Source organism: Pogonomyrmex barbatus, unplaced genomic scaffold (assembly GCF_055798465.1).
Source record: "Pogonomyrmex barbatus isolate J1 unplaced genomic scaffold, ASM5579846v1 scaffold10, whole genome shotgun sequence".
Classification (NCBI taxonomy): Eukaryota; Metazoa; Arthropoda; class Insecta; order Hymenoptera; family Formicidae; genus Pogonomyrmex; species Pogonomyrmex barbatus.
Genome location: NW_028297099.1, coordinates 5,517,139 through 5,530,122, shown reverse-complemented (window position 1 = coordinate 5,530,122; position 12,984 = coordinate 5,517,139). Strand labels below are relative to the sequence as shown.

Sequence of the window (12,984 nt, the reverse complement as noted above, 5' to 3'; positions counted from 1 at the left end):
TTTCTTACTCTCTACTAATATGAAAATCTTTTCGTAAATTTAATTCAATAAAGTTTCTTACTTTATAAATTCAATAAACTTAAATAAAATCAATTATGAACTATGCAATAATAGTAACATTTATTTATGCAAATATTAATAATCACAAAATAATAATCATAAAAAATTATGAGATCTATTAAGGTATTCATAATAATCGTAATGGCTAATTCATGAAATTATTGTGCAGTTTACAAAATTCAGACACCAATTTTGATATTAAAATCCATACTAAAAATTGAATCCGCTATTAAGAGCGGATAAGTGATATAAGTCAATGATAATAAAATATTTTAATAGAACTTTATTGAAAAATTTCATCAACCAAAACATTTTAGAAAAACATACATATGCACATATATATATATATATATATATATATATATATATATATATATACATTGTATATTACAAAACTTATAAAAATTATCAAATTTTACTTAAAAATCATCACCTATAAAAATATGTAGAGAAAATTCAATAAAAAATGTATTATTAAATTATTAAATTATACAATATACGTATCATGTTTATTTAAATTATTATAAAACATAGAAAGATATCTACATTATAATCAATACAAAATATAAAATATTAATGTTACAAGAATTATTCAATTTTACTTAGTAGAATGAAATATATGTAATATGTAGTAAATAAGTGACAAAGAAACTATTGTATTGTATCAAATTATTTATTAAAACATAATAATATATCATTAAGAATCAAATTAAGAGTAATATAATTGAAAATACTGTTAAGTAGTTCTATTTTAATTTTAAACATTTTTACTTTAGTAAATATTTGAGCTTTTACACTGACGAAAGAAATACTTATATTTCTTATATTTCTTTTCCGCTCGATGCTTCTTACGAAAAAATTTACACACATGCAAAAATCTAAACACAAAATATGAATCGTACTGATTTCAGAAATAGCAATTTCGACGGGAAAAAGACCTCACTTATATCTTAAATTCTACTCACCGACACTGTCGTTTCAGGACCCGTCACGTTTTACATCCCTCTAAAATCACTTCTGAAATAAAAATATAATATTTATTAATGATTAGAAATGAAGCAAAATACAGTTTTTTTACAATAATCAAAATACAATTTTTATACATAAAAATATTTTATATATAAAATTATTGTTGTTAAATATTTTAATATAAGGATTCATATAAAATAGATGTAATGAATTATTTAAAACTTTTTATACATTTTTTTAAGATTAAATAACACATTTATGTTCGTTTAAATAATTTTAAAAAATATATTTCAAATTACAAGATTTCAAATATAAATATGAAATAAACATGAAACTATCTTTGAGCCGGTCTTGCTTGAATCAGATCCTTTAATACTGCAGCTAGTAAATCCGTAGAAAGTGCATCTGTTTGTGCACTGAAATTTTAAATAAACATATTGGTTAAAATTACTGATTTCGTAGAGAGCTCATAAAAATTAAGCATTAAAATGTAATTTATCAAATAACATTTTTATTATTTTATTTCTATATTATTAAAAAGTAATAATAATAAATCTTGTGAAAAATTTTATTTATTATCTGTTTTCATTTTCTAATATTTTTTTATCAGGTAGAGGATTTTTCTGTTCACTTTGACCCGCTCTAGCTGTATCACTTAGAATCAAACACCCTGTATATATAATTTTACCTTTTGATAATAATGAACTTAAAATTATTAAAACAATTCTTTTATTATGTTCATGTTTCTGTAAGATTCTTTAAAAAATACATCTAGATATAAATACAGCTCACTTTTTATTACTTCACCGGAAATATAACTGACTTGATTAAAAGATATTGATTAAAAAATATATTCCAAGGTATCAACATATATGTAAGATGTTGTGACAAGATGTATAGATATAAGATTAAAAGAATAATATTGCTATCTATTATAATTAAATCGTAATATCGTCTCTTAATATATAATGTGCAATGTCGCAGTAACGAGATACGATGAAGAGTTTTAGTTAGGGAATCGCGTTACGGTATTACAACAGCGCATTACATGTTATCGCGGTGCAAGTATTGTGCACGTATTGCTGTTATATTCGGTATGCTCGTTCACGGAAGCATCTAACATACGTTGCATTCGACCTCTGCGTAACTTCGACCGAAAGCGCTTACAACGCACCTTGGCGACGAAGCACATCTCATCCGCTCGCTGACTGACAATGAGTCGAAATGAATAGATGTTACAGCTAAACCTATCTTAGCATATATAACAACGCATATATCCCCACCTTTCTCCCATGCCACACGGTACACGAAAGATGCGACATACGTATTAACTAATTAATAATTACGTATTAACTAATTAATAATTAATTTATACATGTTGAATATATCGATTGATTGTACAAATATTGAATATAACCAAATGCAAATTAATGATGAAAATTATTTTAGATTTATTTTAATATATTTGTTAAATACGATTATTTTATTTCAGGGCCTTATCATTATGCGTAAGTAATATTAAATATAAATGTAATGTGATGAAAATATTTTGAATTTATTTTAGAAATGTTTGTTGAATGCTGTTACTTTATTTTAGGAATTTATTATTAAATAAATAATATAAAAGTTAAATGAACATATTTTATTACAATTATTTAATTTTGCAAAATGCAAAAAGAGAGAGAAATTTCTTATGTTATAAAATTTATTATAATTGTTATTTACACAGAAAAATATGTGCAGAAAGATTGATAAAACGTATTATATTCAATTATATCTATTTATCTCATTTCATGCATATCATATGCTGGCATTAAGATTCTAAAAAATTATAAATTAATTTATCAAATACCATTTGATTAAAAACAATATAAATTCTTTAACAACATTATTAAGTATTTTCATTTTATTTATTTTCATCGCATACAATTTGTGTGCCGTCCTATGAAATTACGGATTTAAAATTATATAATGTAATATTAATTTGTTTGTAATATTATATTAATTTCGTTGTAATGTAGGAATTATTTGTAAAAAACATTCAAATAATATCTATAACTAGTATTACGATAAAGGTAAAAAAGTTACGTACAATTGAATGTTGAGCAAACGTTGAAATAACGTGTCAATAAAACTGTTTACACGATAAATGATCGTTTCGTAATGATGAGACGTCACCGAAAACGGCGATCGATCGATTCCTTTCTGCGTATTTGTCTTTCATAAAATATAATTACTTGAGATATACATTCCTTTATTTTCACATTACATTTTTTGATAACACGCTACTTTTTTCGCGATTTATTTTGTTGCACGTATTACCACTTGACATATTTATTTCAAAATTAAAATGTTTCCATGGTTGCTCATTTTCTTTTTTAAATATCCATGTTTATACTTATGAGATATTCACGTTATTTATTACCTATGAATCTTTTTCATACTCACCCAAATCGAAAATCTCGCGATATCGTCCGCCGTTTCGCTGACATCGTATCCAATCACTCTTCTTGATGGACTTAGGATCCGAATATTTCAAAAAGCAAAGTTGGCACACTTCTCCCCTTACGTATTCCCTTCTTTTCTCTTCGCTTTCATCTTTTTTGCTCGTCTGCGTCACATTCACTTGTACTACTCCGATCATCGCTATCAGTAGTAATAATCTTCTTCCTTTCACTCTGGCTGACGTTGAAATTCCTTTCCGCTGTTCGAACTCCTTTATCTCTCGTTGCGCTGGCTCCTTGATATTTTTCCTCTTTACTCCGGCGGTATTTTCGGGAGAAATCAGGAGTAATGCTTCACGTTGTAGTCTGTTTTTGTCGGGCACCTTTTCCATCTTTGCGGGGACTCGAGGTAACTCGCAGAATGATGCGAGAGGCGTAGTCTCGGCTTCCGCGACGGTGGGAAGTCTCGGTAAAAATTCGTCAGCCCGAACAACGTTTGTGTCAAAGAGATAAATTCCACGAAACAGAAAAGCCACTCTCCTTCTCTTTCCCTCTTGACATTAATCAAAACGGCTGCTCTGTGGACGAAATAGTTTTGGATATTTCGCTGGAGCTAAATCTTATTTGTTCGCAAAGACGTAATAAGTTTACGAAAACACGACGAAAGAATCGTCGCAAGGATCGAGTCGGTTCGTAATGTGAAATGCGAATCGACATTTTGTTTCGCAATAAGTCTTTAGATTTCTATGCCTCTTATGATAATCGACTTGTGTCCGATTATCAACACGGTGTGGCAAATCATAACCTTTCGAATGATACATTTATCGAGTTTCATCGGAGATACAAGTTACCTCATCTGCCATCTCTTCTCGAATGGAGTATAAAATCCGAAAGTATGATTTATTTATAATACGTCGGATGTTTTCGTAACGGCGACTCGACTGCGCGACTTTGTTTACCACAGCGTCCTTCGTGTAGAGTCGCCACTTCTCGGCGAATAACGGCGCGTGTGGTTCCGGCCTGCTCGGCATTAACCTTCGAACTGCGATCGCGACACGTCTCAAGGTGTGACGTCGCGACACGTCTCTGCGAGTAATCTACATGATTTTGTCTTCGCCATTTGCTGCTTGCCTTGAGGTGACACGACGCTCGTTTCTGATCGAAGCATTGCAATTTAAATTCATTTGTTTAAAGGAGGAATAAAAAATTTTCTTTATATAATTATATATAGAATATGTCCATGATATAAATGCATATAATTATATATAAATATGTATTAATATATTTATATGTAATTGCTATAATTGTGTATCATCACTTTATATATATTTTTATACATATATGGAAATATTTTATATATGACGCACCTTAAATATAATTATATGTAATTATATATGGAAAATTTTTTATCGGGGCTTTAAGTGGGACTTGCAAATTGCCGTTTTTCTCTTCTCGCGATGGATAATTATTTCATTAACGAGCTTCCTGGAATTCGCATATATTCCCATGTTTTTCATCGGCACGTATCCAAATAGATTTAACATTTGCTCTTCGAGTAATACGCGAGTCAGCCGACTGATTGTAATTCGAAGTAACATGGCATATCGATCGATTTATTCATAATATATTCGCTTCGGAGAGTTTATATATTTCGCAAGCTATCGCGCATGTATATATATATATATATATATATATATATATATATATATATATGTATGTATATATCACTTATAAAATCAACTTAATATATTTCTCCGAACGATTTGTCGCTTAAGCTTCGATCACTAACTCGTGTCGTGTCTCGGTGAGTGAAGTTGTCGACTTTCGAATTTTTCCAAAATAATTTTTATTAACGAAGCATTCGAATCGAGGTGAATTTATTTGTAAATGGAATCCAAATTGACTTTGTGCTTTGACTTTGTGCTTGTTGACCGCGTATTGAACGCGATTCGTCGATAAAAAACCATATCGCGATGCGATCTTTGTACATACAACAGAACTTTGTTCGCGATTCATAGCGCGAACGGCCGGCAAAACGACGATCGTATTCGCAAACGTGGCGTCCCGCGGGTATTTATCTCCGATTTCGACTCGCGCTTTCGTTTCGCCCGTGTTGTGACACGAAGAGAGAAAGGGAGAGGCAGCAGTCGTTTTGAAACGCGAGCGATCTGTTTCTTATTCAAAGAGCGGAAAACGCACGAACATGCAGCCGGGAGCAACAAGTGCAGCATCGCCGCAACCGCCACGGTGACTATGCGACGCGTGAAGTTGGTCACGATACTTTTGAACTCCCTTCGCCGCTCAGATTGATTCTCTGTTCCAATCCGCAGGACATTTCGAACGCCAATGAATCATAGCTCCGTGACGTTTTTTTTTGTTTTCTCGCTTCGTGCTGTGAACGCAATGGACACTAGGAATGTACTGGGTGAAGTAAGCTCGATAAAAAATTTGTTCTACAAGAACATATATAAATATATATAAACCTACGTAAATATATATAAATATATAATTATATATATTTATATACTTTTACATATATTTATGTATATTCTTATATGAAAAATTTTTACCGGGAGATGCTCTGCGCACGATAGAAATATCAGGAACAGGATTAAATATTAAATTTTAGAAATGAAAATTCGGCATAAAGATTAAATGTAACGCACCATGAAATAGTAAATATAATATATGACCATATCTTATACTTACTTGTGTCGATTGTGCGTTATGTTCAATCTTTATTTCGAATTTTCATTTCCAAAATTTAATATGTGTTTCTATTTTTAATACTTTCTTCATTGTGCGCAGAGCCTAATATATTGACGTTAGTGCGCGCGTTCACAGTTAAACTAACCTATTTTTGCGAGTGAGTTCTGGGAGTGAAGACATCGCGATGACAACGATGAGAAGAGGTGGAGGTCCAGGAAGGCAACGGACGACGGCGGAACAATCTTGGGTGAGTTTTCTATTCGATGTTCATTTATTATTTACCTGTTGAATTTATTGTTTATCTTCGCACATCTCTGTCGCATGTTGCATTCACGGTCGTCAGATTGCCAGTGTTCTGCCGTGAAGATCAGTTTTATAAAAAAAAAAAGTGGAAATTTTAGTCATAATTCGCTTTATTCATCGATATATCTCTCTAAAATAAAATCTGTTTCTGAAAATTGTTATCTATTATTTACTTCTAAAAAGAATCATTAAAATTTGAAATGGTTAGCTGGAGATTCTGAAAAACTGAAGTTTCTGATCGAAAGCCGGAGAGATAGCAACCGTGCATTCCTTGTATCATTGAAAACCATGTATGTAACGTAAAGTGTGCATGAAATATTTTTGATTGTTTTTTATAGAAAATAGTTGATTACTATATATATTAGAAATATTATATATATATATATATATATATATAATATTTCTGTCTGATTTAAATTTAATTGATATAAAAATTAGATATTATATTTACAAAATTTTACTTTCAACACTTAAAAGAAAAAAATTTCTTCTACTTTATTAAATAATGGAATTTACTTTATTAAATAATTATTGCAATTTATTAAATATTTTGCAAAACAAAATTCACTCCATGTAATAATTAGTTTTTACGAATATTTATTATTTTTTACGAAGATTTATTATTTTGCTGTTATATTGTAGATTATATTAATTTTTGTAGGTTAATTTTTACACGATCCGATACTGTGCATCGTGAATTAATGAATCAAATTATTTTTTATTTTATTTGAGATGATATATGAAAAATATATACATAAATGTTGCGTGTTTTGTTGTGTAGTAAGATAGATGTGTAAATAATTTAAAAAGATATTGGAATAATTGATTGAATAATATAAATTTAAAAAGAAGTGTGAAATATAAAAAGAATTTTGAAACATTAATTGAATTTTTTATTTTAAATAGATATTTTATTTTAAATGGATTTCGTAGATTTATTACTTTAAACAAAATCTGGGCTGATGTATAATTTTAATAAATTAAAACTCTTGTTTTAAGAAACGAAAATTGTCGCAAAAACTAGAGATTTAATCCCATTTTTTTCGATTTATTAAAATATCGCTTTTAGAATAAAAATTTGGAGCGCAAACGATTAATAATGATAAATCGGTTTTCATTTTTTGATGAAAATGAAAATACATTTAAAGTTAATTAGCAAACGTTAAATTTATATTTAATTCGCGATATTTTCGATAAAATCTCTGTAGTCAATTCTGTAATACGATATATTTCCACATGTTTATCACATTTCCATAATTTATAAACTGATAATTAAATCATCGGCTACTTGTTACTGACAATTTTAACAATTTACTCGCCATCGTAATAGCGCAATACTATATTTACTCGGATTACAATGACATTATTGCGTATTCGAACACACAGTTTGCATTATAATTTAGATATATCTGACATTGGATATCATTATGTAATTCGTAGACGCGCGTTAACTCAATATTTCGGATTATCTTAGAACAATGCTTAGTAGATTAATTATGATATAGTTATCATGTCGCTTAGTATAGCGAATAATAATAGTTGACTCAGAGAAACGGCACGAACTGTAGGAAATGTACGATTGCTTATCTTGTTCACTTGCGATCTGCGACCTGATTTTCTCAGAACTAGTGAATCTTGAATTGTTCCTAAATAAAACGCACAGATAGAATTTCGGAATTAATGCAAAATAACATTCCATTTATATATCTAATTTTTTATTCATTTATTAAATAATAAAACTTTAATCATTCTAATAACAACTAAAAATGACAAACTAAAAATGAAAGAAAGAGAGACAGAGAGATGTTTCTATATGAAAATAATTCTCTTTAACCTGGTTTCCATTATACTTCTTTTTTCAAAAAATTTCTAAATTTTCCAAGATATAAATTTATTTACGGGATCATTTTTTGGAAATATCCTACGTGGGAAGAATGAGAATATCTAAATTATTATCGGGGAACGACCGATATGTCTTTTTCGGCAATATTAGTCCATCCATCATTCTTATGTCACGCTTGGTGTTCACAAAAGGATGAATAATCGCTATACATCGTATGACAAGAGCAATGCTGATCGTTCAAAAAAGTAGCTATCATTCTTTTTACGTTTTAATAAAGCAAAATTACTCAGCATTAATTGCACTTCCGTCATTCTGATCTCGTCAGCCGAGAATGAGCACGAAAACGTTGATCCACATTGACGGATCTTAACCCTGTTTCGTCTGGTTGACTAATGTGATCAACGCGGGATATGATAATGAAAGATAACACAACTTTGTTCTCTCTTCATCTTAATCGCGTAAATTGCACTGCGAACATCTTTATATTTACTAAAAATTTAAAATATTCGTTTTAATTAATACAAAAAGTATCACAAGATATAAAATATTTTTTGTACGAAAAATATCACAAAAACATTTTTTTGCTTTAATAGGATATATTTATTAAATGTTACTTTCATCTCCTTTTGTAAATTCTTTTTTCGAAATATTATAGAGCCTGTTCCATAAAATGCATAAAAGAATACGTATTTCTTATCCACTTCTTATATACGCATATAAATAAATTTCTGAATGATTAGAAAATTACGTAACAAAAGACGGGTCAAGTGTTAACGAGAGAAAGATTTTCTACTTTTGCCGACAAAAGTAATCTTCTTATACAAAAGTGCCCCTGGCATCCGAGAAACACCGATAAAGATAAACGACCTTTCGTGCTTAAGGATTAACCGAGTGGTCGGTCGCGTGTCTCGTAACGGTCGATGAAGCGGCGAATCGGCGGACAGCCGGCTCGTTTAAGTGTCCAATCGTTAAATAAGTAGTAACGAATGTGCATGGGCGGACAACGCGACGACAGTGGCGTTAATCCTCGCGCCATTATTCGAGATTTACTGGAAACAGCTGCTTGTTCACACGGTATCGGATTATTAGGCTTTAATATTAAATCTGACAAGATAACTTGATACCTTACTAATAATACATTTGAATTTGCGATATCTTAATATCGGTAAGAAGCACTCGCTGCATCTCTCTCATGTCCTATTGTTATTTGACTCGAACTAACTAAACAACTCGTCAAATAATTTAAAGAATTCGTAAATGACGATACATATTTCTCGTCGTAAATTTGAAAGTTGTTTAGTCGAACGTTAATTTTTACATTATTTTTACTGAAATGTTGTTGTTCGGTCATCTTTGACTGAAAGACGCAGTTAAGCTCCAAGTTTAAGATTAGGGTTTACACTTACTGCAGAGAGATTGGTAACGGTCGCTGGGGAGGGTTCCGAGCGGGCACAGGCCCGGTCGGCCAAGCTTGTAAAGCTGCTGGGGTGCAGTGCGATCGACGGGTCCGTAATTACACACGAGTACCTCGACCCGATCCCCGCCAGGCGTCGTCGTGGTCTTGATCAAGTTGAGCGTGTAAATCGCACGGCCGCAACCAACGTAAATGAACGTCGCCGATGCGAGGGGAATGTAAGAGGAGAGTGCCGCGTTAGAATAGTTCACCAGTCTGAAAGGTATGATTATCTGGACTAAATGAAGGTGGACGGCCCGGCAGCCAGCCTCGGGCCTCGAGCTCTCTTCATTGACGCGCAATTCAAATTAGGACGAGCTCTTCATAATTTAAGACGCTCTCGTAAGACTCGAGAGATTAATGTGTATCTTACAGATCTACTTTGAAAGTCGCGAATGAAAATTATTAATTAATTTTTAAAAGAACGTAGAGATTAAGATCACAATGAAGATCGATATACATGTGAAACATGCTGAAATATGCTAATTTTGCTAATTTAAAAAATGGACACGTATCGTCTAAAGGAGAATGCTAAATTATAGTTTAAATTATAGTCTACTCTCTCTCTCTCTCTCTCTCTCTCTCTCTCTCTCTCTCTCTCTCTCTCTCTCTCTCTCTCTCTGTTCTTAATATTTTGGAACAATCAACATTTTTATATCTACCCGTATTTCTATTAATTATTAATTCATTTGGCAAATATATTCCGATAAAATTTGATATAAAGAAGCCGCAGGTATAAAACAAGATAGGAGTAATACGTTTTTGTACATCTCTCTCTTTTGAATATACTTTACAAGGTTAAAGTTTGAAGTCTGATTGTATCACATTTTCATGTATTCTGTAGGAAATTGAAACTTTTTTCTATCAGACCGAAATAAAAAAAAAAATGATAGAGGCATAGCTGCTGGGGGATCCGGACCATCGAGTAATTTGGACCGATACAATAGCACTCTCGATTTCCAATTTACCGAGAGAATACGCGATTTTGATTGTTCCCGGCGACAGAAGAAGAACACCATCCGCTATTCCTCTATTTTCACCCTCTGTTCCATACAATCGGTCTTCGGTCATTTTCTCTGACGGTCAAGTCGTCGCTTCATCCCTCTCTGCCTCTTCCTCCAATGTCTGCAAACCCCTCTCGCAATACCGGCTTTAAAAAGATTGAAACGAGCTGTTGCTCAGTGCGCCAAGAAAAGCAGGCATCGCAAGAATGTGTCAGCATTTGACTAATTTAAATATCTTTAAAGAAAACTATCTGTCTTCCAAACTTGTTAACTAAATTACAGTTTAATTTACTATTTTTGTCTAATAAAGAAAAAATAGAAAATGCTCTTAACATTAACTTAAGTAGACTGCTTCCAGAATTAAATATCTATTATACTTGTATATTACGAATTTTATATCTATTTTATTATTAAAAAATATTAAATAATAAAAATATTAAACACTTTATAAATTCTGTTATATTCAAGATTATATATTAAACACTTTATAAATTCTGTTATTATTCAAGATTTTTATGCTAAAAGAAAATAAAAATTATAGGTACACATTTGACATTTTGAGTTTTTATATCGCTTATTTTCTGAATTTCATTTAATTCACAGAGAGAGAATTCCCTTTTGGTAAAAAAGGGTGCATGAAAAAGTCTCGTTTGGGGTACCGAGATCGCGAGCAGAGACGAGGGAAGATATGTAGGATGAAATGGAGGATCAGGAAAGGCGAAGAGACGAAGAGAGAGAGAGAGACGAAGGGAAGTGAAGAACAGAGCGGTAGCCGCAAATCTTCCCCCAAAATTCGGGAGACTGAGTTAGCTGTGTCTACATGCCGGGTCGAACATCGGCCATTCACAAAGGGGTGGTAGAGTCTCTCGACACAAAGGAGTCGTTCCGATCAACTCAGCTCGAGCTATTGTACCTTCCTCTCGACAGCATCGCGATTCGGGCACGCGTTACTATCGACCTACATACACATGAAACGTGCGTGTGTTCACGACGATTTCTTGATGCGCGATTTACATACAGTATGCCCCATAAGTAGCCAGATATCTTTGCTTCACATGGAATCATTGATTCACGTAGAATCAATTTTTCTTGACAATAAAGTCCCAAAATAATTGATCTTTAAATTACAAACGATTGAAAATGGAAACTTTTCTCAAAAGTTTTACGCTTTAAAAATCCGAACAGATAATGGAAATGTTTATCTTTAATCATTTTGATTTTATAAATAAATTTTACTTTTATAGAATTTTAATTTAAAAATTGTCAGAAGTCGATAAATGAAAAAGATATTTATTATTGAAAATTGAGAATTTACGACAAATAATAAACGATCTTCCGTCAACGTTCGCCAAAGAGAAATTTGTTAAACCATCCAGGAATAAAAAGTCTCGCCAGATATGGAACATCCTGTACATTCTATATTTACACTGTGCGCACTTTTGAGTTTTACCCGACTTCCGCGTTATCGAAGTCTTCTACCTCGTCGTACCATGATGTAATATGAAAGTGAATTCTTTCCCTACTACTCGTGCCATTTTTCACGCTGTCCATGTCGAGCACATTTACATTCTGCCACACTCCAAATCGTTCTGCAACAAACGACTCGTTTCAATGAGGTGTCCGTATGTGCTTCGATCTCATACAACGTTTACCTTGGGAACAATGATTATTAAAATAAAATCGTTCACAGTTCTGTTTTATTAAAAACAAATGTTTGTTCTCAGTCTTTTTTATTTCGAAGAATTAATCATATTTGAAACGATAACATTATTGCCAGCTATGGCCACGTTTCCATTCTTATGAATAGAGAGACGATTTTCACGTATTCTTATCACCGAAATCCGCAAGTTCCGAATGTACTTTAAAACGAAATCTGATAACGCTCGATAGGGGAAAATTAACGAATCGAGAACTCCGACCTTATATATATATACACGCTCATGTTTCGGCTGCCGTATCGGTAGAACAATTTCGCGTCTGCACGGGTTATTGGATATTGAAAAATAACGGCGCAGCGAGAGAGGGAAGGATGAAAAATGAGATATATCCGTCGGAGTTACTTGCCAACGTCTCGGCACTGATCCTTCTCGAAGAGCTTGCACTGCAACGCCCATCGACGCGCTATAACGGCGAGTTCGTCGTCCCAGATCTGTCGAAACAAATGATGCTTCAGACGCCGTCCAGCATCCCCCGGGATAG

General features: G+C 32.2%; 1 protein-coding gene and 1 long non-coding RNA gene across 6 annotated transcripts; one reads left to right on the top strand and one right to left on the bottom strand.

Moving 5' to 3' along the window:
- Positions 1 to 716: 716 nt before the first annotated feature.
- On the bottom strand, positions 717 to 5,339 carry LOC148937890 (uncharacterized). 2 transcript variants are annotated; one of them, XM_089070566.1, is made up of 3 exons: positions 4,325 to 5,339; positions 3,478 to 4,051; positions 1,251 to 1,445 (listed from the first exon to the last, which is right to left on the bottom strand). In XM_089070566.1, exons 2-3 carry the CDS (start codon positions 3,863 to 3,865, stop codon positions 1,411 to 1,413), a joined length of 423 nt encoding a protein of 140 aa, XP_088926692.1. In that variant the 5' UTR covers positions 3,866 to 4,051; positions 4,325 to 5,339; the 3' UTR covers positions 1,251 to 1,410. The 2 variants fall into 2 exon arrangements, with proteins under 2 accessions (XP_088926693.1, XP_088926692.1); XM_089070567.1 differs by lacking the exon at positions 1,251 to 1,445 and adding an exon at positions 717 to 1,077 and having other exon boundaries at positions 3,478 to 5,339.
- On the top strand, positions 4,478 to 6,425 carry LOC148937889 (uncharacterized). Of its 4 annotated transcripts, none has more exons than XR_016137899.1 (4): positions 4,478 to 4,610; positions 5,659 to 5,720; positions 5,804 to 5,903; positions 6,282 to 6,425. It is a non-coding gene; the product is annotated as an uncharacterized LOC148937889 (long non-coding RNA). The 4 variants fall into 4 exon arrangements; XR_016137902.1 differs by having other exon boundaries at positions 4,481 to 4,610; positions 5,332 to 5,720; XR_016137900.1 differs by having other exon boundaries at positions 4,481 to 4,610; positions 5,332 to 5,903.
- The last annotated feature ends 6,559 nt before the right edge of the window (positions 6,426 to 12,984 follow it).

Excerpts from the sequence above, each read along its gene's own strand:
- LOC148937890 (XM_089070566.1), bottom strand. The coding sequence starts at position 3,865 with ATGGAAAAGGTGCCCGACAAAAACAGACTACAACGTGAAGCATTACTC. Across the intron at positions 1,446-3,477 it reads TCGCGAGATTTTCGATTTGG|TGCACAAACAGATGCACTTT; the intron begins GTGAGTATGAAA and ends TTAAAATTTCAG.